The sequence below is a fragment of the Castor canadensis genome, chromosome X (genome assembly GCF_047511655.1).
Source record: "Castor canadensis chromosome X, mCasCan1.hap1v2, whole genome shotgun sequence".
In the NCBI taxonomy this organism is placed as follows: Eukaryota; Metazoa; Chordata; class Mammalia; order Rodentia; family Castoridae; genus Castor; species Castor canadensis.
Window position 1 is genome coordinate 25,074,549 of NC_133405.1, and position 24,723 is coordinate 25,099,271.

General features: G+C 43.6%; 1 protein-coding gene across 1 annotated transcript; it reads right to left on the reverse strand.

Annotated features, from left to right (window-relative positions):
* Window positions 1-4,127: 4,127 nt before the first annotated feature.
* Window positions 4,128-24,176, reverse strand: Utp14a (UTP14A small subunit processome component). The gene is made up of 15 exons (XM_074062304.1): window positions 24,029-24,176; window positions 22,970-23,045; window positions 22,052-22,122; window positions 21,326-21,390; window positions 19,014-19,156; window positions 18,504-18,659; window positions 13,312-13,431; window positions 13,116-13,210; window positions 12,500-12,623; window positions 12,339-12,416; window positions 11,454-11,844; window positions 8,034-8,434; window positions 7,128-7,321; window positions 6,910-7,009; window positions 4,128-4,553 (listed from the first exon to the last, which is right to left on the reverse strand). Exons 1-15 carry the CDS (start codon window positions 24,070-24,072, stop codon window positions 4,284-4,286), a joined length of 2,328 nt encoding a protein of 775 aa, XP_073918405.1. The 5' UTR covers window positions 24,073-24,176; the 3' UTR covers window positions 4,128-4,283.
* Between the last annotated feature and the right edge of the window lie 547 nt (window positions 24,177-24,723).

A 24,723-nucleotide genomic window follows, 5' to 3' on the forward strand; every position in this document is an offset into this window, starting at 1 on the left:
TAGGCAGCTCCTTAGTTTCTTCCTCACTCAGGACCTGCAGCCTTGCAGCTGGGAATTCTGAGGATCAAGAGGTATGCATCTGCCTCCTGCAAAGTTAATTACATCAGTTTTAAAAAAACATTGATAGCCCATCTTTTTTGGAATCATGCTGTGCCTGGCACAAGCTAGTAATCCCGATCTGGTCCTGGTCCTCGTGAGTTTACAACCTTAACTCACACAATAATGACACAGATCCCAAGGTCGGGCAGTGAACACATACTCCACTTTTCCGCCAAATACAAGGGAATCCATTGGGTGAGCCAAGGCGACGAACAGGACCGCCTTCAAAGAGCTTCCAGTCTGGTGAGTAAAAATAAGAAGGAATGGGGAGTTGGCAGAAGTTCAGGCGGGGAAACATGGTCAACGTGGGCATCATGGAACAGACTTTTGTTTTTAAGTGCGTATTAACATGTGGCTGGGTTTTCTGTTTACTTGGGCCAAGTCTCTCACGTGGGGTTGAGGGTTTAGTTCTAGCCCTCCACCTGCAGGGTTGATACAAAGCACAGAGAGGTAACGTCGCTCTGCGTGGTGCGGTGGCATAACTAGAGACCAGGAGCCAGGGACCCAGGAGCGTGCATGGACTGACTCTCCCTGGGGGGGCCGGGGCGTGTCATTGGCCTTCACCTCCTCAGGCTTAGGTGTTCACAGCTAAAGTCCCTTCATGATCAGGCATTTGCAGGACAGTCGCCCAACCTCGCCCTGGCTAGATGCGTCTCAACTGTGCGCTGCGCATTTTAGGCACAGGTATAGGGCGAGCCGGAAAAAGGCTCCAGGTGAAGTCATCCCTAGCGGTCCGGTCGCGGCTTCTCCCGGGGCGCGACGGCCAGGCCTGAGCTCCGGGAGGAGCAGTGGCCGGCCCGTCCCCAAAACACTTCCGATGGGCGCCCGCGCCCCGGGCGGCTTCCGAGGGCCTGGCTTTGCTGGAACAACCCAGCTCAGCCCTGGTTCGCGCTCCCGGGGCCTTGTGCCCGCCCGTGAGGTGCCCGCGGCCGCCGGGAGCAAGGCTCCCTCGAGGACCGGCAGTGCGCTAAGCTGCACTGGGCCGGGCCGGGCCGGGGCGCTCTAGGGCCTGGGCGGGAAAGCGAGCGAGATGGGGCTGAGGGAGTGCGCGTGTGGGGAGAGCGCGCGGGAACGCGAGCCGCCGGCCCGGGAAGGGTGGGTCCTGGAGCGGCCGAGGCAGCGACAGCGGCAGCGGCGGGAGGAGCGAGCCTGGAACGAAGGAGGTCGGTTCAGCTGGCGGGCCGAGCCGCTCGGGGGAGGGCGGAGCGCTGAGGGTGGAGACGGGGCCGCGGGAGGGAGGGGGCCAAGCGGGGCGCGGCCAGGGGGCGGGGCGCCGGGACCTGGGGAAGATAAGAGCTTGCTCGCTGGGAGCTAGGGCGGGAGTGAGGGAGGGGCGGGGGACTTAGAGACCAAAGAGGAGACAAAAGGACAGGGTGGGTGGGAGGGGCATAGGCTAGCGGGTGTAGGGGAGGAGCGCCGGGGGACGCCTCGTAGGGAGGGGTGTATGGAGGGGGGCACGGTGTGGGAGGGACTTAGAGACGTGAAGGGACAACATAAGAAGGGAGCGTGGGGGTACGGAGAAAGGGGGGCAGGAGTGCTCCACCACGCTGGCCAGGAAGGGGAGGGGAGGCCGCTGGGCCGACCGGCCACACACAGGGAGGGGATCCTGGGGATGGACAGTCCGCCAGAAAGGGGAACCAGGAGAGGGAAGAGTGAGAAGACACGGGGAAAAGGAGTGCTGCGAGAATCCAAGGGTGGAGGCGGATGGGCGTGTGGAGCGCGAAGGGCTGGGATTTAACGCTGCTGTTCGGGATGACTAAAAGACTAGTGGGGGCTGCACAGACGGGACGGGGCTACCAAGGCAAGGCGAAAACCGCCCAGGAGAAAGTGGGACCTGCGAGGGCTGGAAAAGGGTGGCGGGGGCGGCCCAGGGCTCGGCAGGAAGGCGCCACCACCGCCCTCTACCCGTCCCCAACGTGCCCCGCCCCGTCCGGGGGCCCTAAGGGCAGCGGCCTGGGCCGTGGGGGAGCCGAGCCAGGGCGGTACCATTCCGAACGGAGAGGGGGGCTTGGGGGGAAGGGAGGAGCCAGGGGTCAGAACCCTGTTGGGGGCGGGGGGGGGTGCCACACCCTGGGAAAAAGGCTTGGGCACATCCAGAAAGGACCAATCAGCGACCAAGGCCAGGGTGGCGTCAAGGGGCAGTTTCGGCCAATGGGAAGGGAGAACACTTCGGAGGTTCGGAGGAAGAAAAAAAAAAAAAAGCCCCACGAAACAACAATCGAATCCGTTTGGGGGCTTGGAAGACCGGGAGTGGGCGTTGTTTATAGCACGTTCGAGGCGCCTGCCCTCCGCTTTGAAGGATGGGGTTGCTTGTGTCACTTCTAGGCTGTGAGGAGCAAACCGAGCTCAGAAGGGTCCCAGGAAAGTAGACAGGGAATTGGCCATGTAGCGGGCACTTGTTTGGGCACTTCAATTTGGGGAGTGAAAGGACATTGAGGGCTCTTAAACAGAGTCAGGAGTGGGCAGGGATCTTACATTCCCCAACAGTGGCTACTGAGTTAAGCATCAACTGGCAAGTGGATCTTGGATAATCTCAAACCAGTGAATAACTTAAAAATGCGCTTTGGTCACTAAACACTGCTCACCTTGATAGCCAGGCCCAGGTACTTCCTAAGGATGTACACGGTAGGGACCCACGCAGCTATTACTGAGAAATTCATAAAAATTTATTGTGTGGCTTTTGGCTTCAGAGTTAGCCTAAGAACCTGGTTCATATTCACTAATTCAGCCGTGTAATGATGTATATACATCAGTCTTAAATCTTTCACCTATACAATAAAGGTATCTTGGAACTGATTTTGAGAGTGATGTGCTTGACAAAGAGGTTATATGAAGAGAGTGGTTTGCAAAAATGGAGTGGCAGCTTTAGGCCCAGAGATTCTGAATGCTTGTAAAGTTGAAACTGTATGTAGTATATACCCTTGTGCATTTTTCTGGGAAGGGTTCATACTGTTCAACAAATTCTAAGGGGCCTGTGACACAAAAATTAACCTGTTTGTCCTTTTGGAAGGAGAGGTTTCCAGAATTCCTGGTTAGGCATCTCAATTACTGGGGCTCTTTCCATAGATATTTTTTTCTTTTTGCAGTGCTGGGGATGAAACTCAGAGTCTTGTGTATTCCAGGCAAGCACTCTTTATCACTTGGCTACATCCCCAGTGCTCCAAATGTTTCTTGTGATGCAAAGGCAGGCAGGTTCCTCAGAGTTGAACCCATGTGAACTACCCATATAGCCAAGTACTGCTTGAATAAACAGTACTTTGAATCAATGGTGAGGACTTGGCCCTTACTTAGGAAGCAAACAGAAATTTACTTCTGAAACTGCATCCACCATATCTGTAAAGGGGGATAAAGCCTGTCTTATGAGGAAAGAATGTGAAACTAATACTCCTGACAGTAACCTGAATGAGCTGGAAAGCTCACAAATGCAAAGAAATGACAGTAGCTAGGCTAGACTCATGGAGTTAGAACCCTGTTTCAGCACCATCCTGGTCTTAGAATCAGTATAGGGTAGAACCCAACAACATAGTATGTACATCCTGCTCCTAGGTTCAGAGGATAAAATACACAATACTTTATCACTCCTCTTATTTTTTTTGGTGGGATTGGGGTTTGAACTCAGGGCCTTACACTTGCTAGGCAGGCACTCTTACCACCTGAGCCACTCAGCCCATTTTTTGTGATTTTTTTTTGAGATAGGGTCTCATGAACTGTTTCCTGGGGCTGGCTTTAAGTCTCCATACTCCTGACCTCTGCCTCCTGAGTAGCTAGGATTATAGGCGTGAACCACTAGCGCCTGGCTCTATTCCTGACTCTTTAACTTGATAGTTATTTATGGTAGATTACATCCGATGTGTGACATACATGAGATCACAGGGTAGGGTAAATTTTTTGTACTCTGAGGACCAAGTCTTGGTACAAGAAATGAGGTTCACCTGACAAGTACCAGCTACAGAAATGCAAAGCTAGGGCATTCAAAGGTGTCTGCCTTGAAAATGATTCAACTGGGAGATAACACAGAGCAAGTCCAGTTAAATAGATAAAAATGCCTTTATTTTTAAAATGTGGCTTAACTACATCCAGAGTGCTAAGCCAGTTTTGGAATTGATCCTGCAGCATGGAGCAACCAAAGGAGGAGCAGTCAAAGCTCCCAGTGATGGACGCCAAAATGTCATTCCTCTGGCAACTCAATCTAGCACATTTTTCTTCCCCTGTCTTTGGTGAGGTCTAGGGAGTTGTTTTGGATTGTTGTGTATAATAGAGAGGTCAGACCTTGAAGAACGGTAGCCCACATCCTCTGCTTTTATGGGCTTGATGATATAGCCTGGCTTGGTGACAACCTTGGAAATGGTCAGCTTTTGAAAGGCCCTCTGGGTGTTCCATGTGGATCCTATAGGGTTCTGGATGGTCCTTTCAAATTGCTGATGCTGGGTGAATGGATACGGAAGTACCCGCACCTAGAAAGGAAGGAAGAATGAGTCAGTGTGAGCCAGGCCTGGGGTGTAGTTGTTTCCTAGAAGGGCAGCTCAGCAGGTACTATTTGGCACAGGTCATAGTTCTATGTGACACCCTCAAAAGGGTGAAGCTTCTGAGAGGCAGAAGCATCAATGTTCCCTTTTAACCCTATGAATCCCAATTTGCTTGAGGACATTTGAAGGTAGTAGGGACTAAGTTGGATCAGGATACCCATCCCCCAGATTTATGCAACAATTTAGGAACTGAAAAACCAGACACCACTCCTGTCTGGCTATAGTTGCTCCAAGTCTTTTGACCCAGAGTAGGTATTCCTATAGAACACTGTGAGTGCAGGCAGCCCTGGGGCACTTGTGAATCCCTATGGATTTTGACCCTTCTATCATCTTTGTGTTCTTTATTTTCTCCTTTCCTCTCCTTCACTGATTTTTTTTTACCCCCCAGGCTAGCTGGGGACACACAATCTTCTTGCCTCAGCCTTCTGAGTGCTGGGATTACAGATGTGCACCACCATGTCTGGCTTGATTGATGTTTTAAGAAACTCAAAGATACACTTCTAAATCCTGAGTTATACCGAGAATGCAAAACTGGATGGCTCTAGATTATGGCAATGGTTACCTCCCTGGGCTTAATATCTGACTTAGGGAAGTAATTTACCTAAGTAACTTAGGAGCAGCGTGAATGTGGGAAAACAGAAGCCAGGGATCCTGTTCCTTGCTTAGTGCTCTTCTCCTTTCCACCAGAGTGCTACTTTCAGGCACATAGCACTCAATGGCCAAAATAGGAAAAGTCATAAGCAGAAAGATGGGGAAGTTAAAATCAGTAGTCTTTGGATTTGGTCAATGGAACACTCAAAAGAAGCTGAGTTAGTACTTGGTGATCCTGGTAATAGTGAAGGAAACAGATGCTCTTTATATTAAGGGAACATCTTATTTGGGTTGATGCTCCATATGTGCATGTCACCCAGGGCAAGAAAAAAAAGTTTAGTATCAGGAGTCTCCCCTCCTCCACCTTGAAGCACTTTACTTTTAATTTTTTTGGCGGGACTTGAACTTATGGCTTTGTGCTTATAAAGCAGGTGCTCTACTGCTTGAACCATGCCTCCAGTCCATTTTGCCCTGGTTATTTTGGAGATGGAGGTCTCCTGAACTATTTGCCTAGGCTGGCCTTAAACTGCTATCCTCCTGATCTCAGCCTCTCAAGTAGCTAGGATTACCAGTGTGATCCACTGGTGCCCAGGTGAAGCACTTTATTCTATTGTGCATTGGAACCTGCAGTGCATAGCTTTTGGCCCATGCTCTGTCACTTGGAATCCCGGGCCCATCCTTTATCCCTAACTGCCTGCTCAACTGTCTAGTCACATATCCTCAGTAGGGATTACAGTGGCTATAATTTCTGTAGGGAATGGTTCACAAATAAATCCAATCTCATTCCTGAGTTCCCCTTACACATTCTCATATTCTCAGAGCAGCACATTTTTTCTCTGAATCAGAGAAAGTTTTTCCTTGAATTCTGCCTTTCCTTATAACTTCTACTTTATGTGACTCTACACAATAGCCTTCACTGTTCTTTTTCTTTTTGAGGTAGGATCTCGCTATGTTGCCCAGGTTAGTCTTGAACTCAAGGGCTCAGGGGATCCTCCTACCTCAGTCTCCTGAGCTGCTGGGACTATAAGCATGACTGCCACACCTAGCTTGCCTTCAATATTCTATTTTTGGGGTACTACTGGAGTTTGAACTCAGGGCCTCGTGCTTACTAGGCAGGTGCTCTACCACTTGAGACATATCTTCAATATTCTTGATTATTATTATTATTTTTTGTGGCACTGAAGTTTGAACTCAGGGCTTACTGCTTGCAAAGCAGGCACTTTACTGCTTGAGCCACTCCTCCAGCCCACCTTCAATATTCTTGAAAACTATGCTCATGCTCAAATTTTCTTCTGTGTTGTAAAGATCTCTAGCTAGCTTATTAAGATATGACCAATTTAAAATCCTTCTGTTCTCCTGTACCTGTTTGTCTTCATTTTTCTTGATATGTGGTTCAAATCTCTTCACCTTTGTTTGAACATAACCTTGACTATAAACACAAGCCTGTAGAATGGTAATTCTTAGTTTGGTAAGACCCATTTGTAACAAAATGATCTGGGGTACCAGTTGAAAATGCATATTTGGGGGCATCACCATTGTTCACAATCTATCTGAACTGTTAATCTCATAGTCAGATTTGATTCTGTGGTCAAGATCACACATCCGTCTTGACCACAGTTCACTAGAATATTCCTCTCAAGTAAGAGAGCCAGGCAGCTGAGAGTTGGCAGTTAGAGAGCTCTCTAAGCCTCACCTGATGAGCTGCTGCGTGAATGTTGCGCTTCTCATTGATAATCACATTTGGCAAATTCTTGTCTTTTCTTGGAGGACCATTAGGGGCTTTAATAAGAAACCTGGAAAGCAAAACAGTAGGCGTAGTATTAAGGACTTAGTCAAAAGGGCAGGGAGGACACTTAAAGACGAGACAGGAAAAGTCAGTATCCTTCTGATAGGTTTTCTTCCTGTTCTTACCTGCATCTTTTCTTGGTGCTAGGTTTCAGGCCCATACCACCCCACTCGCCCCAGCCAGGCAGGGTCAGATCTACATCCTTTGGCTTATTCGCCTCTATGGCTTCCCTCTTCTCTTTTAAGAACTCTCTGATGACATCATCCCCAGCAAAAGCTTCCTTTATCATCTGCTTTTGGTCTCTTAACACTTCATCTTCCTGGGAAGAAACAAGAGAAAGAACTATAGCTTGCATTCCCAATGGTTCAAGGCCAAGACCAGGCATGACATTTTAGCGCCCCCTAGGGGGAGGTGCTGAATAATGATCATCTTGCAATCAGTAGCCAATCATGCACCAATTTCCTTCTCCCTAGGGTACATAGCTCATTATTATATGACACAATTTAAAGTTTTCAGTAAGACAGCTGTAGGGTGGAGGAAGGAATGGCCTGGGTTAGTAGCAGAAGCTCCTAGTGGCCTTGCTAGAATGTGGACTTCTTCCAGCTTATATTCCTGAAAAAGCATGTGCGAGGGTACCTCACCTTAGCAGTTTCAGTTACTTAATTGGGAGTCCTGAACCTTTGGAGATCCCACGAAGGGGAATAAAAACTTTGGCAGCAGTTTTATTCTGCCTGGAATCTGATCAGAGCTTTTAGTGACTCCTTCCTTCCTCTTAGGGCAGTTTTAGAGCCATTCCAGGGAGGTTTTGGTGGTTCATGATTTAGGATGTGGGGATCTCAGCCACACCAACATACCTGCATCTATTAAACTGTTAACAAGGACCAGCCCGGACCCTTAGGATTCTGGATCTCTCTATTACTGAAATGTGCCTCCAGCAAAACAAAGCTTCACTGGTTCTACTCTGTGCAAGGACACTTTTTGCAGTTTATCCCCCACAATGGCCCTTGACCCATGACCCTGGCTCTGCTCACCGACTCCTCTATTGTGGGAAATGCCAAAGACTTCACGGAAGGAGATTTTGTAGTTAGGACATTCTTTAGATCAATCATTTGCTCTTTTTTTTTCTTCTCAGAGGAACCAGGCTGATTATGTGGGTTCCTCTCCATCTGATCCCCTTCTAACATAGGTTTGGGAAGCTCCTTATTTTGAGAACATTCTTCTTTGCTCAGCTCTTCTAGTTCTTTCAGAGTCTGTACTCTCTCTGGTCTCTGTAGCAACAAGGGACTCTCTTCCTCCAGGGCAGGTTCCTTTCTCTGGATAGGGACAGTAGTCACCACTGAATTCACTTTTTGCTCCCTGGATTGATGGTTTTCCTTGTTGAGTTTCTGAGACAATATTCTCAATTCGGATAACACCTCCTGGCTATTAGAACCTGGGGGGAAAAATGAAAACTGTTAAAAAAGGAGGTTTGGAAGTTTCTTGGTGAGTGAGCATTTGTTGAACACTCACTGTGTGCTAGGTACCATATGAGACATTCTAGTGCCGGTTGCCGGTGGCTCACGCCTATAATCCTAGCTACTCAGGAGGAAGAAATCAGGAGGATCACAGTTTGAAGCCAGAGACCTTATCTAGAAAAAAACACTTCACAAAAAAGGGGCTGGTGGAGTGGGTCAAGGTGCAGGCCCTGAGTTCAAACCCCAGTACCGCAAAAACAAAACAACAACAAAAAGACATTCTAGCAAAGAACAAATAGGGAATAGAAGATTGTATATGTTGGATCTCCTGCAGAGTCCACTAATTACTACCTGTCAAGCAGCAGTGGATGCTATGCAAGCTTTCCACCACCAAGCTACATTCCCATCCCAAAGTTCTTAATTAAAAAAAAAAAAAGAGAGCCACTTAAACTGGTGGCCTCTGAATGTAACTTCATTGTAATTTATGCTTTACTTTCTATAAAAAGTTTCTCCAGAATGGTTTTGTCTTGACTCAAGAATCCTCATTTTGGGTTGAAGGTGTGACTCAAGTGGTAGAATGCCTGCCTAGCAAACACAAGATCCTGAGTTCAAACTCCAGTACTGCGGAAAAAAAAATCTTCATTTCATATCTTAAAGCAGATTTCATAATCTGTTGTAGCCCAGTCAAGAAGAGATGAAGTAGCTGTTTTTTTGTTGTTTTTAAATAGCGGATATAGCTTTCCAGTCACCAACAAAACCTGAGGAAGTATCCCTAGTCTTAAGAACCTTAAGGAGCTGAGTGCCAGTGGCTCACGCCTATAATCCCAGCTACTCAGGAGGCAGAGATCAGGAGGATCAAAGTTTGAAGTCAGCCCTGGGCAAATACTTCTTGAGATCCTATCTCAAAAAAACCCAACACACACATGCACACACACACACAAAGGGCTGGTGGAGTGGCTGTAAGCCCTGAGTTCAAGCCCTAGTATCACACGCACACACACACAAAAAGCCTTGAGGGACACATGGCAGTGACACACTGCATTTCTAAACTTCCCTTTGCAATGACTCGAGTTGCCTCCATTCCCAAATAGATCCTGCTTCCTACCTTTGAAGCAGGAGACACTGTAGCTTCTTAGATCTGGAATTGGGCCTTGGGCCACTTGTATACTTATTTCTAAAGAATCAAATTTCCTACTCTCTCTACAACAAAATTAGAGATAAGGGCAAAATAGTTTCTGCTGGGTATTGAGGGGGGGAGCGGGAGGGGGTGGAGTGGGTGGTAAGGGAGGGGGTGGGGGCAGGGGGGAGAAATGAACCAAGCCTTGTATGCACATATGAATAATAAAAGAAAAATGGAAAAAAAAAAAAGAATCAAATTTCCTTATTCATTTTAGGACATGATTTCTCAGAAGATTTGGGGAAATCGTATTTCCTTATTATTCAAGGAAATCCAAATTCACTTTTTATTCTTCTATACCACAACCAGCAACTCTACACATTTAGTTTGATGACCAGTTTTTTTTTTTCTTTTTTTGCTGTGTTGCCCAGGCTGGCCGTGACCCCTGGACTCAAGTGATCCTCCTACCGTCACCACCTAAGCAGCTGAGACTACAGGTGCTTGCCACTGTGCCCAGCTAGATAACCAGTTTTTTCTAAGACAATTTCATTATATAGCCTAGGCTGGCCCTGAACTGCAGATCCGTCCTGTCTCAGCATTCCCCACTGCTGTGATTACAGGCATGTACCACCAAACCTAGCTTAGATGATCAGTTTTAAGTGGGTTCAGGAAGATCCCACTAGTGTTCTGTGATTGTACAGAGACTACTCCCACAACCTCAGCCTGCAGTTCTACTCTCCAAAATCCTTGGGAAGTGACTACTTGTACATATTAATCCCTGAAGTCTTTGGCGAAGAACTCTTACAATACATTCTAATGACCACTCTTTTTTTTTTTGTGGTACTGGGGCTTGAACTCAGGGCCTTCACCTTGAGCCACTCCACTAGCTCTATTTTTGTGAAGGGTTTTTTGAGATAGGGTCTTGTGAACTATTTGCCTGGGCTGGCTTCAAACCACGATTCTCCTGATCTCTGCCTCCTGAGTACTAGGATTACAGGTGTGAGCTACTGGTGCCTGGCTCTAATGACCACTTTTTCAAAAATAATTTTTACTATGTAAAATAGATTTTTGATGTCATCTAAATGTATTGTTCTTATATGAAATCAGGAACAATTCTCAGAATAGACCTGAGAATCTGCCACAGAGCCAAGTGATTTTTGAATGTAGGCAGTCTCCTCAGCAGGCTTTACAATGTCTGGTTTATCCCTGAAATGGGGGCACTATGACCAGAGTCAGTGGTATTAACATTGCTCACTTTCCCTAGCATGTGTAAGGTCCTGGGTTTGAACCTCAGCACAATAAATCAATAATCTCTTCAAGATAATGGGTAGAAAATATAACAAATACAGAGTCTGAACATGGGGTCAGAATTCTAATTTACCATGTAGTGTAGCCTGTGGAGTCTTTCATTCTAGTAGAGTCTCACCTCAATACAGACACATACAAACCAGCACCATGAAGTGTTAAATGCCACTATGTTACCAACAAGACAAAAACTCTAGCCATCTGAAGAAGTTTCAAAATCTCTGGAATCTATCTATATGTATCTATAAATGTGAATGGATTTTCTGACTTACCATCCTACCAGAAGTACCTGTTTGTAGGTACCAGGAATGCTAAAGGATAATTCGGTTGTATCTTTCTGAAGCCAGAAAATTTGTCAGAGCACATCGCACAGCCATGCAGATGAATGCTTATTAAATGCCTTTGAAGAAAAATGGTTATTATGAATCTAATTTCACTTCAGGGACCCAGAGCACTCACTCTTGAAAGTCCCCAGAGCCTAATCACTATGCAGCATGTGTGGGTGGACACTCATTTTTTTCTCTCAGTCCATTCCTAGCAATATGAAGTGTTCCTTCCATTTCATCACAGCTCACCTTTTGTTTCTTGGCTGCCTATTGGGTCAGCATTGTGGTTGAGCTCAGATCTTTTTCTGAGGGATCGCCTTTCCTCAAATTCTTTCAATAAAATTTCTTCCTCTGCCTCTGGTCTTTCATCTTCCTCACTTTCAGAAAACTCATGGGCCACAGGCTCAGGCAGCTGTTCAGGGTCCATCTGGATTTCACTCTCCTTTGCATCACCATTGCACCTCCTGAACATCCAGGGATTTGGTACATCCCCATTCATCTGTACTTCATTCACTACATCGGGGACAAGGGATTCTTCCTCTTCTGTGCCTCCTTCCTCTTCCTCACTCTCTGAAACTACCTGGAGTTTCTGTGTCAGTTCTTTGTTCTTAGCCAACTGTTCTTGCATAGCTTGGCGAGCCTGGAGGAAGAAGTCACAGCACGAGAGGATTGTCATTAGTGACCACAATAACACCGTTCCTGGTCCATTCTTAAAGCTGCCTCCTTTCCATTTAATACTCCAGGATATGTGAGTACTATGAATATGTGAGTATTTCTTACTGGTATCTACTGTTTAGATTCCACATATATCACTGTGTTAGTAGCTATGGAATAAATAGGAAGACCAATTCTTTGTCCTCAAGGAATCAATATGTGATATACAATTTAAAAAAACTCTTCTCTCCTTCACTGGACTTGCCTTCAATGCTGTTTCCCTTTCATCTCCCTTTTCCACCTTGTTTCTGGTCATTTTCCTCTCTGTCTTAGAGATTTTTCTGATGCCTTTTTAGAATTCTGGTTTTTCATTCATCCTTATGGCTCTTCCCCAACTCTGCTTCTGCTAGCATCTTTATGGACTGATTTTCCTCTCTTTCCTCTAATTCCATCTCTTTTCTTACCCTGATTGTCTCTTACCTCCAGGTCGTATTTGGCCATAATTGCCTTTGACTTGGCCCATTTCCCACTGTTCTGGTGTTTAAGGCTCATTCGCTCCTAGAAAGGAAGGACAGTATGAGCTCTTCAGTGCCTTCCAGGGAAAGCTGGTTTAAAGGGTGGGAAACAAGAGGCAACCTCACCATCATTCTGGCCTTTTCAATTTTTTCCAGTTCTTCTAATGCAGCACTTGGATTGACCTTCCTTAGCTGCTCAAACTCTTTTAGGGCTTTCTTGGCCTTTCCTTTCTTTACAATTTTGTGATATCTATAGAGTAACAGGGAGAAGAGGGAAAAGCTTAGAGATTCAGCTGAAGTACTGATGCCACATACAAAAGGGTCAATGTTATGCAAGGGGTTTCCTTATGCAGGGGCTGGAATGGGACCTGAGAAGACTGCCAGGACTCTCAGATGCTGCAGCCCCCAGGGCAGACTTCTGTAGTCCCCTCTGAGTCTACAGAACAAGTTCCAAAGAGGTAACAAGGAAGGAAAGAAGCCCTATTGGCCTCAACAGCTGAGGAATTTAGAGCTCATTCTGCAGAACTCCATGATACCTTGCAGGGAGAGAAAGTAACTGACTTTGGCAAAGTCAAGCATGAAAGCTAAAGCTAGAGGGGAGGGCATTACTAAAGCAGGCAAAACCGTGTGAGGTAGGTTTGGGAAAAATAGACTGATCATTCACACTTGGGGACCTCTTTTTCTCCAAAGAATTTACGATCAGTCATATCATTTTCTTCCATGGGACCCAAGGCCTCCTTACTTTTTACTTTTGATTTTCTTCTGTCTTCGAGCCTTGGCCTCATAGTAGGACTGCAGAGCTCGGGCCCTCTGAAGCTCTGCTCGGCGTATCTTAGCCTACAATGAATGACATTTACAGTGACTCCTGGACTTGAGGTCAAGTGTGGGGAGAAGCATAGCATGCCTGGGTATTATGTCAAATGGCCTATGAAACTTACCTCTTCCAGGCTCATGGCTTTGAAGGAAGCTTTTTCCACAGGAGTCAGTAAAGGGTCTGTCAGTGGCTGCTTATTCTTGTGGAGGAGTTTAAAAACTTCTTGTTCCAGGAGGGTTGTTGCCTTAAGGAGATAACAAAACATTTTAAATCTTAAGTCATGTTCCTTATAGCTATCTTGCATTACATAACTGTGATTATTTAATTTATGGCACTACAATTGGAATCACTAACTGGACAGGGTGGGCTATTTCAGCAAAAGAAAGAGGTTCTGGTTTGGCTGGTCAGTGGTATAGGCAAAACCTTATTTTATTCTGAGTTTTAAAAATTCTGATTTAAGACAACTTCAGCAAGGGAACCCAGGCTATTCTTAAATATCCTGAGGAGGAAATCATTCTGAATTCAGGTTATCAGTATATATAAAATAAAATTCCATTCTCTTAAGAGTCTAATGAGGATGCACTTGAGGTAAAGGCTGGCAAGGCAGAGAAACAGCAGTTACCAGATTGTCACAGTTTTGAAAGTCAAAACCAAAATACTCCCTTTAACGTTATATGTATTTGAAGCATACATCTTTTACCTTTTATAGTTAGGAATCTCAGATTCCTATCACAAGTCTCCTTTAAAGAATATTTCTAGAGGGAAAGGGAGGTTAGATCTTAAGCCTTATTTGCCAGTGATGGTGAAACAGACCTGCATAATGGCTCAGAGGGAAACTCCAACTTTTTAAAAATCTATTTTTTTTTGTGACTGGGTCTTGCTATGTAACCCAGGCTGGCCTTGAACTCAAAATCCTTCTGAGGATTACAGACATGCCATCATTCTCAGCTCCCAACTTTTAAAAAACATATCCAACTGCTACAAATCATGTATGCATGTGTTCTTGGCATCATTAATTACTGATGAAAGGAAACAAGAAAAACATGGCATTCTTAGGTACATTCTACCCAGCAATTTACTTTATGGCAGGGTGTGTGTTTTAATTTGCTGAACACAAAAGGACATTACCTTAAAAAATATGATTTTCATGTAATTCTCCTGCTTCCTGACAGTTCAAATTTTAACTACTTATTTTTTAACTTTGGCTCTAATTCCTCTGTTTCCACTTAATTTTGCCTTTGAGGTGGTATCTATCTGTATGAAATGAATGAACTGTAGACCAGTTACTTCACATGTCAACAAAAAGCCCCATTTGCTGCTTGACTGACATTATAAGGATGGTTAAAATAATCAGGCCAACCATGCCATCATCCATCCTGACAAGGCACAAAGACAGCCCTAGGCAACAGAGCCAGTTTTAAACTTCACACACATATTGTGTGTGTGTGTGTGTGTTTTCATCCAAAAGTCATACATCATGATCAGAATTAAACTTAGAAATATCTGGACAAATGCATCAATACACATCATCACATGTTACACAGTGCTATTGATTTAACTGTAAACCTATTCTACTGAATAGTAAAGGTACGTGTCCTTCCATTTTCAGTATTTGCAGTAGTGATCAATCACAGGCCACAAAGTGATTTATATTACAATGTTGTGATTGCCTTTCAATTCAATTCAATTTACCAACATTTATTGATTGCTGCCACATTCCAAGTACTTGTGTGGGGTGCTAGGAACACAATTAATTAACATAGTTCCTGTACTCATAGAGCTCACAGCCTTTCAGAGTGAAGACACACACATACTACTAACAACATACCATTAACGGGTTAAATGCTATAATAAAAGAAAAAAAAAATAAATGCTATCATACAGGGGTAAGCACAGAGATTAGTAGGTGGGTAGGTTAGATGGGGGAAGTAAATGACTTTTTGAATCAGGCTTTAAGGCTTAAGTACAATTCTTTCAGGAGGGGAAAAAAAATCCAAACAGAGATGAGCATAAGCAAAAACATGGGCAGTGAAAATGAAAATGAAAATAAAAACAAAACAGGGGTCTGGGAGCCATAACAGAATTTGCAAGACTGGGCCACTATATGGTGTGCAGAAGAGGCAGCAAGGGAACAAGTATGAATCAGATGACTGAGGTCTTCAACCTAAGTAACCAGAAGTAGAGTTAAGATATTAACTGAGTTACAGAATGAAGGTGGTGGTAAAGCTTTGGGGATTCTGGGGGAAAGGAAATGTGAAACTCAGTTTGGATTGTGCAAAGTTTAAGGCCCATGAAAAATCAGAGGAATAAAGTACCGAAGTACTTTATAGAAGCCAAGGGAGGAGAATTTTTAAGATAAATGTGATATGACAATGGTGTTTTTTTTTTTTTTGGCGGTACTGGGGTTTGAACTCAGGGTCTCATGTTTGCCAGGCAGGCACTCTACCGCTTGAGCCACTCCACCACTCTGCAAGTGGTGTTTTAAGTAGGTTGATGATTAAGAGGGTTTTGATGTGGCAGTTTGCCCTTTGAGAGAAGTTTTAGCAGAAGCAGCAGCGGAGACCAGCTCTTCCCAAAGCACATTCTTCATTAAATAACAACAGAGTTACTTCATTTTATAAAAGCTTAGTGTTCAACTTTTTCTTTTTCTTGAGACAGGGTCTTGATATATAGCCTGGACAGGCCTCAGCCTCCTAAGTTATAGGATTACAGGTATGCACCACCATGCCTACCTCAACTTTTTTCTTTTTCTGCTTTTTATTTTGGCAGTACTGGGGCTTGCTAGACCACTTGAGCCACTTAGCCAGTGTGGTTCAACTTTTAATAAAAATCACTTTGTACCCTTGGTCAGATTAGGTGTATTTATTATCTGTTCATAGCCTTTATTTATTTATTTATTCTTTTATTCATATGTGCATACAATGTTTGGGTTATTTCTCCCCCCTTCCCACCTCACTACCAGGCAGAAAATATTTTGCCCTTATCTCTAATTTTGTTGAAGAGCGAGTATAAGCAATAATAGGAAGGATCAAGGGTTTTTACTAGTTGAGAAAAGGATAGCTATACAGGGAGTTGACTTGCATTGCTTTCCTGTACATGTGTGTTACCTTCTAAATTAATTCTTCTTGAACTAACCTTTTGTCTAGTTCCTGGTCCCCTTCTCCTATTGGCCTCTGTCACTTTAACGTATCTGCATTAGTCTCTCTGCATTGAGGGCAACAAATGCTATGTAGTTTTTAAAATGCTAGTGTATGAGCTGGGCATGGTGATGCGTACCATAATCCCAGGACTCTGAGAGGTTGAAGTAGGAGGACAAGTTTGAGGCCAAAAAAAAAAAAAAAAGCCAGTGTATAGCATTTTCTAATCACAGAACTCCTGCTTTGAGTGCATATTGAGAAACTAAGGTTTGGAAAAGAATGCTTTGGGAAATGTCAGTGTCAACTGGTAATGAAGGGGAAGGAGAAAGGGGTGGAAGATGTTACTTTACATTATTTCTAGCACTTTGCAGTTTACAAATGCTTTCTCATGCCTTATCCCATTCAACTCTTCTCAGTTAGAGCTAAATGCAATTTTAGGAAGCTGGACCAAAACTATACCACAGACTTTTTTGATTCTCAATCTCCAGAAATCCTAGTGTATACTAGTCCTTGGTACTTTGCACTCTTAAGTGCTAAGGAGAGAACTGGGAGTTGCTAGCCAAAATACACTCCCCCTACCGAACTAGGCATTTCTTTATTTCTGTGCCATACTGGCCTAATTTCTCAAAAATAAATCTTCAAATGAATGTATAAATGGCACAGTATACTCAAAAGTAATACCATCTGGGCACCACCCCATCTCAAAGAGTTGTCACTCTAAATGTAACCTCCTTCACCACCATCTCATCTTTAATAACCAACTTGTCACTTTCCTGCTATTTGCAAGATTCCACTGCCATTTGGAAAAAGCAAGGTGCAGAACAGTGTGTAATAACATATTACTACTTTCCCGATTAAAAAGGAAGTAACATGAATATATAAATGAAACGCTAAGTTAACAACAATAAAAAAACTTATAAAACTATTACTTCTGGGTGGGTATGTGGGTAAAAATGAGCAGATGGGGGTGGTGTCAAACTTGTTACTATATATCTTCTATAACTTTTTATTTTTGAACCCTGCAAATTATATTACCTCTGAATATTTTTTTTTAAAGTCTCCCTTCATCCTGCAGCCACACTTTATACCTGATCTCTTTTTCATGTGGAAAAGGAAGCATCCTAGAAAGAGAATTGTAGTGACTTCAAAAACAACATCAGAAAACAGATCTTATACCCTTAATAAGTGACTATTTGCTTATTTCTATTGAATATTTCTAGCTATTGTGGTAAGCAATGTTAACTTTGATTAGCTTTAATTAGCTCAACATCCCATACATAAAAGACAATAGCATTCTTGGATTTTTAGAAAGCACCAAAGAAAAGCATAATGAGGCCTCTATTCATGGTTTGGGTACTGTTTAACTATTTCTCTTTAAGACAAACCACCCCAGTATAGACTTCATTACTAATGCTGTACTGGAAAAGTAGGCTAATTGCTCTCAAGCAGTTGTTCATAGACTAACTATGGAGAGTTTAGGGACCAACAGAGGATCACCAACTTTTAATTTTGCCAAGAGCGTAACTACCATTCCACCCCAACCCCAATCAACTTTGTCAGAGGTCAGTGTTTGGGAAACCCACACCTAACTCAGTCATGATGAGTTACTTGCTAAAGTTCCAGTCATAACCATCAACACGTTATATTTTAATATGGTATTCTTTTATAAACAAACTTTGTGTTCTCTTGCTTATATACTTTCACTAAGGTAGAATCAATGCTACTAAGTCCCTGATTTTCCTAGAATCAAAATGTGACTTTAAGTGTTTTTTTAAGAACTTTGGGAGAAAGGGGGTATTGGTACAATGCTTATTTAGCATGTCAAAGGCCCTGGGCTCCATTCCCAGCACCACCACAACAAAAAACCTAGCAGATAAGAAAACACAGTATGTTTCTTCTTATCATGGCAGTCAGATATTTTAACACTAAAACTTAGAAACATTCAAGTGCTACATACTACAAGCAAAAGCAAACTGACTATAGAGCTACTGTGTGATTGGCTAGTACATGATGCCAGGGAAGATATGTTACCTCCTTTCTACCTTTGTGACCACTAAACTAAAATGAATTCAGCTCGCATTTAGGCTTAAACTGTTCATTCAAGTCAGCTGAAGGTTGTGAAATCTCTGAGTTGCACAATCTCACCTTTCAAAGTTCAGTTTCATTTTGTTGTACTTACCTTCCAGCCACCAAACACATGCTCCATGGGAGCAAAGGCTGATGGCTCCTTCTCCATTGGAAAAACCAACTGCTCTGCTTGCCGGTTCTTTAGAACAATAGGATCCCATTTGGAGAGGGTTTGTGAGGTTTTACTGAATGCTACTTCTCTGTGGATCTTGCAGGCAAGATACATAAAAGGAAAGAGTCACAGATTAACACATTAAACTCAAAGGATTAACAAGAAATTAGGCAATGTTTCTTAGCCCAAGAAAGAATTAGGACCCTAAGGATTAACTTTTGCTTACTTCTCAGGACTGCAACTGTTCTTAGATTATTTTTGTTTATAGTGAGGAAATCATGATTCTTCCTCCTCTCATTTTTCAGCATCCACCCCCCTACTCCCTTCCTTTTTGAGACAAGGTCTTGCTATGTAGCTTGGGCTGGCCTCAAACTCATGATCTTCCCACCTCAGCCTTCAGGGTGTTTCTTTTATTACCCTATTTTTCACACTACTTTCTCTAAAACTTACCCGTTCAACCTCTTTTTTGTTAAGGGGTAATTCCAAAGTCTTCTTTGATTTGACTCTATTCAGTTGCTTTTTCACAGCAGCCAATGAGGATGAAGTTTTAGCAGGTTCAAGCAGATCTGAAAGGATCAGCTTTTCTCCTGAACCTGTGGGAAGGCCAAATTTTCAGGTATGATTCAGAAGTGAGACCAACTCTCAATATAATGTAGGTTGAGGCCTCAGTAGAAAATGATAAGACTGGCAAATGTGCAGGGAAGTAAGAATAAGTCTCTTACTTCAACCCCCTATGCTTATCTACAATACTATCACTCTCCTATGTTCACAAGTGTGTTAGGGGGTGTGAGAGGAAAAAATATTTATTAAAAAAATAGTAACTTCCTTTTCTCCTTGTCTTTTTACTTTCAATCTTGCTCTGCTGTAAATTCATTCTATAGCCAAAGTGATCTGAAAATGTATAGCACAACATGTCATGACCCTGTGGAAAATCTTCCAACGGCTCTTCATTAGTCTGATTAACCTAAAGGACATGGCCCCGTGGGATTTTGATCCCCATCTGTCTGTTTAACCTAATGTCACTCCAGTATGCTCCAGTCATACTGGCCTTTTCCTAGTCTTTTTTTTTCTTTTGGTAGCACTGGAGTTTGAACTCAGAGCTTCATGCTTACTAGGCAGGTGCTCTTACCACTCAGGATGGCCTCAAACTTGTAATCCTTCTGTCTTATCCTCTTTGCATCACTCATCACTAGAGTGTGCCACCAAGACCAGCCCCAGTCTTCTAATATGCTGTGTGTATTTCTTCTACCAGTGGTTTCCTTGCTTGGACTGCTTTCTCTCATCTTTGCATGGTTAACTTTTTTTTTGTGGTACTGGGGTTTGTTTAAACTCAGGGCTTCATACTCTCTAGGCAGGTGCTCTACCACTTGAGCCACTCTGCCAGCCCTGTTTTGTGTTGGGTATTTTTGAGATAGGGACTTTCAAACTATTTGCCTGGGCTGGCTTTGAACCGAGATCCTCCTGAATAGCTAGGATTACAGCAGTGAGCCACCAGCATCAGGCTAGACTTTTCTTTTTATTCAGATCTCAGCTTTAATTTTGCCTAGTTAGGGCCTTTCACAACCAACCAACCTAAAGTAGCCACTGTATTGTATCATTCTAGTTTTTTTTTTGGGTGTTACTGGGGCTTGAACTCAGAGCCTCTTGCTTGCTAGCCAGGCACTCTACCATTTGAGCCACTCTATCACTTGAGTCATGCCCCACCCCGTCTGCATCAGTGTTTTAATTCTCATATTCCCTCCCCTCCCCAACTGGAATGTATGGCCCACTGTGATTATCTTATTTTTCACTGTAGCCTTAGTGTCTAGAACAGTGCCTGTTACACTGATACTTTATAGAAGGAGAAGAAAAACAAAAACAAAAACAAAACAGCTGCTGAATGAATCAGCTTGGAATACATTGTTACCTGCTCTCGGAGGTTTACTACAAACACAAAACTCACTCAAACTAAGTTATGAATATCAAGAAAAAATTTTGGTATCTATATTCAGTATCAGGTTAAAATTCTAACCCTGCCATTTACTAGATTATGTGTTTTCAAAAGGGGTAATATTGGCCCTTTATCTCTCATCTAGCAGTAAAAACCGGCTGTTGGAGGTATGTGAGGGAAAAAAAATCAATTTAGATACTACAAAGTTTTGTGCGCCTCCAAGGTTCAATCTGTGTTCCACAAAATCTTATTCTTTAGCTATTGATTTCCTGAAGGGGAAGGCAGTGCTGTTAAAAAAATGTATAACAAGGCTCCTCAGGGAAGCTATAAAGAAACACTGTACCAGGTGAAGGCCCTTGAGTATGTAAGGACTTCTCTGAATTCCAGCTGAAGAGAATATCTACCTGTCCTAACTGAAAGTGTTATGAAAAAGTGAATATTAAAGAGCTATGAAATATGAGCAAGCTAGGAGGCAGCTAGCTATCTCCATTCATGTCCCTTCATTCCTTAAGTGACTCATCAAGTTCCATTGGAGAACCTTAGCCTTCTAGGCTTTCTTCTAGAAACAGAAGAAACTCAAGGGTATCTTACCATCCCACAGGAAAGCATTTATGGTAGGGTACCTTACTCACACAAGCTCCCCCCCCACACACATACACACACACATATATGTTTCTGGAACTAATGCAAAACAGGTGGTCTACCACTTGAGCCACTATTTGCCTGGGCTGGCCTCAAACTTAGATCCTTCCAATCTCAGCCTCCCAAGTAACTAGGATTACAGGTAAGCCACCAGAGTTTGGCTCTATGCACAGATCTTTATTAGACTGACCTTCAGAACTGACGTTGAACTCTGACACCTTCAAACTAGCTTCAGATCGCTCAGCCAATTTCCACCTGAATCAGGAAAAATAATATAACAGAAGTGGACACACTGAAGGTTTTGGTGGATGGAGGGGAGAGAACAAATACTACTTTTTGCAGTGCTGGAGATGGACTCAGGGCATTTTGCATGCTAGGCAGGTGCTCTACAACTGAGCTACATCCCCAGTCCAATACTTCAGGTATTTAAAAAATATTTTATATTTTTTATGAAAGTACCTATTTTTCTTCTAGAGTGAAGTTTTGTCACAAAGCAACCAAAAAATCTGTTCCTAAGATGGACTCGGTAGTTGAACCTACATCTAATTTCTTTATGCAGAATCAGACCATCAAGAAACACCAGGTAGACATAATGGAAAAAACTTTGGACTTGGAGTCAAACACAGCTGGATTTGAATCCTAGATCTGCCACTTATGAGCTGGGTGACCTTGGGGGTAATCCAATTAACTTCTCTAAAGGGTAATGTCCACTCAATGCTTTAAAAGACTATGAGGATTAAATGAGGATTCTAATATGTGAAAGCTTAATACAGTAATTAACAATAAAGATAATAGCTAACATCAATCATATAATCCTAACAAGGATCTTTACATTAGGCACTGGATAAATGTTAGCTGCAGAGAAGTCTCAGGGAATCAGTTAGTTATAACCTGTTCAGACTGATGGGAATGTTACCTATTCTTTCCATTAAGGGAACTGATTGATTCCAGAAGCTTTTGATGCTTTCTCTCTCCATCACTGTCCCCCTAAGACAGAAAAAAAAATCATCAGAATGGTGAGCGGAGGGAAAAGAAAACTTGGAAAATGAAGTCCATGTAAAATTTCTGGTTCTTCTGGTCAGTGGAGAACTGGGGAATTAGATGTAAGCATTCTAACCTTCGCTAAAAGAGTTCCTTCAAAATCCAAACTCCTTCATTATAAAGAACATAGATCATTTGTAACTTGGGAGCTAATGTTATGCCTCTGTCCTAACTTGTTTTGGAAAGGGCTTAGAACAATGTTTCTGTATAGGATAGTGTGGTCTGACACAGAAACCCTGACACATAGTATAAGGTATAGCCATTAGTACCAAGGTGGCTTTTCCTAAGGAGAAAACAACATCCACCAGAAAAAAAAAGCCAACAGAAAAACTCCTTTTTGAGACAGGGATTGCAGGCATGTATCACCATGCCCAGCTTCTCCTTATTATAAAATACATGCTCTGTGCAAGCTGCCCCCCCTCAGAAAAAAATTGAATTAGTTTTTCTAGGGGAATAGATTTAAAATTCTGATAGCATCTGTTGGAGATCCAGCTAGAAATATATTATGTATATCTCAGTCAGATAAATTACAGAAATCCAGATTTGGGAAGTCACAAATGAGGACCATGTGTTCTGGTCTTATACACTATACTTAAGCAACTTGAAGACAGTGATTATAACATAGTCTTCCAATTCCTAAGGCACTTAATACAGTATCTTTTACATGAAACACTAAATAAATGTAATTTGTTTGAGAGGCCTGAACAAATATATATAAAGTTGCCAATTCTTTCCTTTCCAGGAACATGCTATCTACCACAATTTTGAGGGCAGTTTAGCAGCTGTCACCCACCTCATCTTCACTGGTACTCAAGGGGTGGTTGTTTGTCAAATCCACTAGTTTTTCCTGCTGGCTCAAAGCCAGATGGCTGTTTAAAGAAAGGTGAAAACGTTATTAGCATGTGAAATAACCTAAGCAAAACAATCTCTAAAACACAGTACCTTCAGTTCTCAGCGCAGGATAGTCCTATCCCTTGGCAAGTGTGAATGCCTTAGCGAATTTTTCAGGACCCTAATTTTAGAAGTCAGGCATCACCTCCAAGGTATGAAGTAATTGGTGATAACCATAGAAAAATACACTTACACTCTTCAGTGATTAGTTATGCATATTCCATTGACCTGTAGGAAGCTGAAAAAGACCCTAGATAAGGTAGAAGACGCTGTTGCTAGCCTTCGAGGCATCGCGATTAATATTTTTGCATCTTCTACCCTTTAGATACTTTGATAGGTCCAACCTACCCAAAAAGTGTCATTTGATCATTGGTTCCCAGAGATGGGGAAATAAGGGATTGGTAGAAACCAGCAGAGTAAACCATTTTCCCTCGGGCTTGCTTGGCAAAGTACGTGCTTAACTAAGGAGACTGGGACCCGGAAAGGAATTTCGATTTTACTAGTACCTGACAGTATATACAGGTATTTGCAAGGCAAACATTACCAAACGGACTACTACATTCTGTTTCCCTATCGTGGAGGGGGGAATACAGGAAACGTCAGAGGAATGAAAATGAGGTGGATTGATTCCAATACAACTCGCGCACCGCTAGCGCAGATGGTTAAAGCCGGTCCCCGCACAGGCAGAAAAAAGGATCACGTGATGAGGAAAATGCAACATATTAACTTAGCGAGGCCTGCATCGGGACCCACAGGGATGCAGCTAACGAGATGAGGAGCTGTGGGAGCGAATTAAAATAAATTAAAGCATCTTTAAAAGATGGATCGCAGAGAAAATAATTAGTGGCAAGGTCTTGGAAGGGGAATGACTGCTGTTTGCTAGAGCGGCTTCCACTTCCTAAAAGCCGGGGAAGTCGGCTCCTCAAAAGCCTCTGAATCCCCACGCCCTTTTATCCCTTACCCCTCCGGAGTCCCGTTCATCGCAGCAACCTGCTTCTCACACATGGGCAGGCAAAGGGCGGAAGCCTAAAGGAAAGCAATTTTTGTGCCGGCCGCAAAGCAATTTCTGCTTCCGCAATCGTGCGCGACAAGACACGTCATTTCCGCTCCGTGAGAAGCGTGTGGGACACAGGAGTCACCTCCGGAGGGCCCTGCGGAAAGAGAGTGGCCGGAGATGAAAGGCCTATCAGCGGGAGGGGCTTTGCTTTCCCCATCTACGTCGCAACTGTGTGGCGCGTTGACCGCGGTCCGCCGGTTTGCGCGCGGCCCAGGGTGGGTGAGCGGAGGGCGCGGATGCTGTGCTGTCACGGACAGAGTCTGAGCCTTCGTTGTTTTTGCCTGATCTAAAAGCAAGGACTCCAGCGCTGGTCCGTGTTCGAGAGCGTCACACAAGCCTTTCACTGGCTAGCCCAAGGCTTTATTGAGCCGTCGCGAAGTGGCTAGCGTTGTGCCCAGCGACTCCACGGTGAACAAAGCAAGTTTCCTCCCACCTTAAGAAAAAATCCCTTTTGATACTGTGTCCCTGGTTGCACTCTGTTCCTCTTTCTATGTAACAAAATGTCATCCAAGAATGGAAGTGTCAATGGCTGCACTTCCTCACCTCCCGTAAACTTTATTATTTTTTGAAACAGGGTATCACTGTAACCCAGGCTTTCT

Coding starts and splice junctions, on each gene's coding strand:
- Utp14a (XM_074062304.1), bottom strand. CDS start 24,072: ATGTGTGAGAAGCAGGTTGCTGCGATGAACGGGACTCCGGAGGG. Junction 12,417..12,499: donor TTGAAAAGGCCAGAATGATG/GTGAGGTTGCCT, acceptor CTTCCTTTCTAG/GAGCGAATGAGCCTTAAACA. Junction 7,322..8,033: donor TTCCCACAATAGAGGAGTCG/GTGAGCAGAGCC, acceptor GTTTCTTCCCAG/GAAGATGAAGTGTTAAGAGA.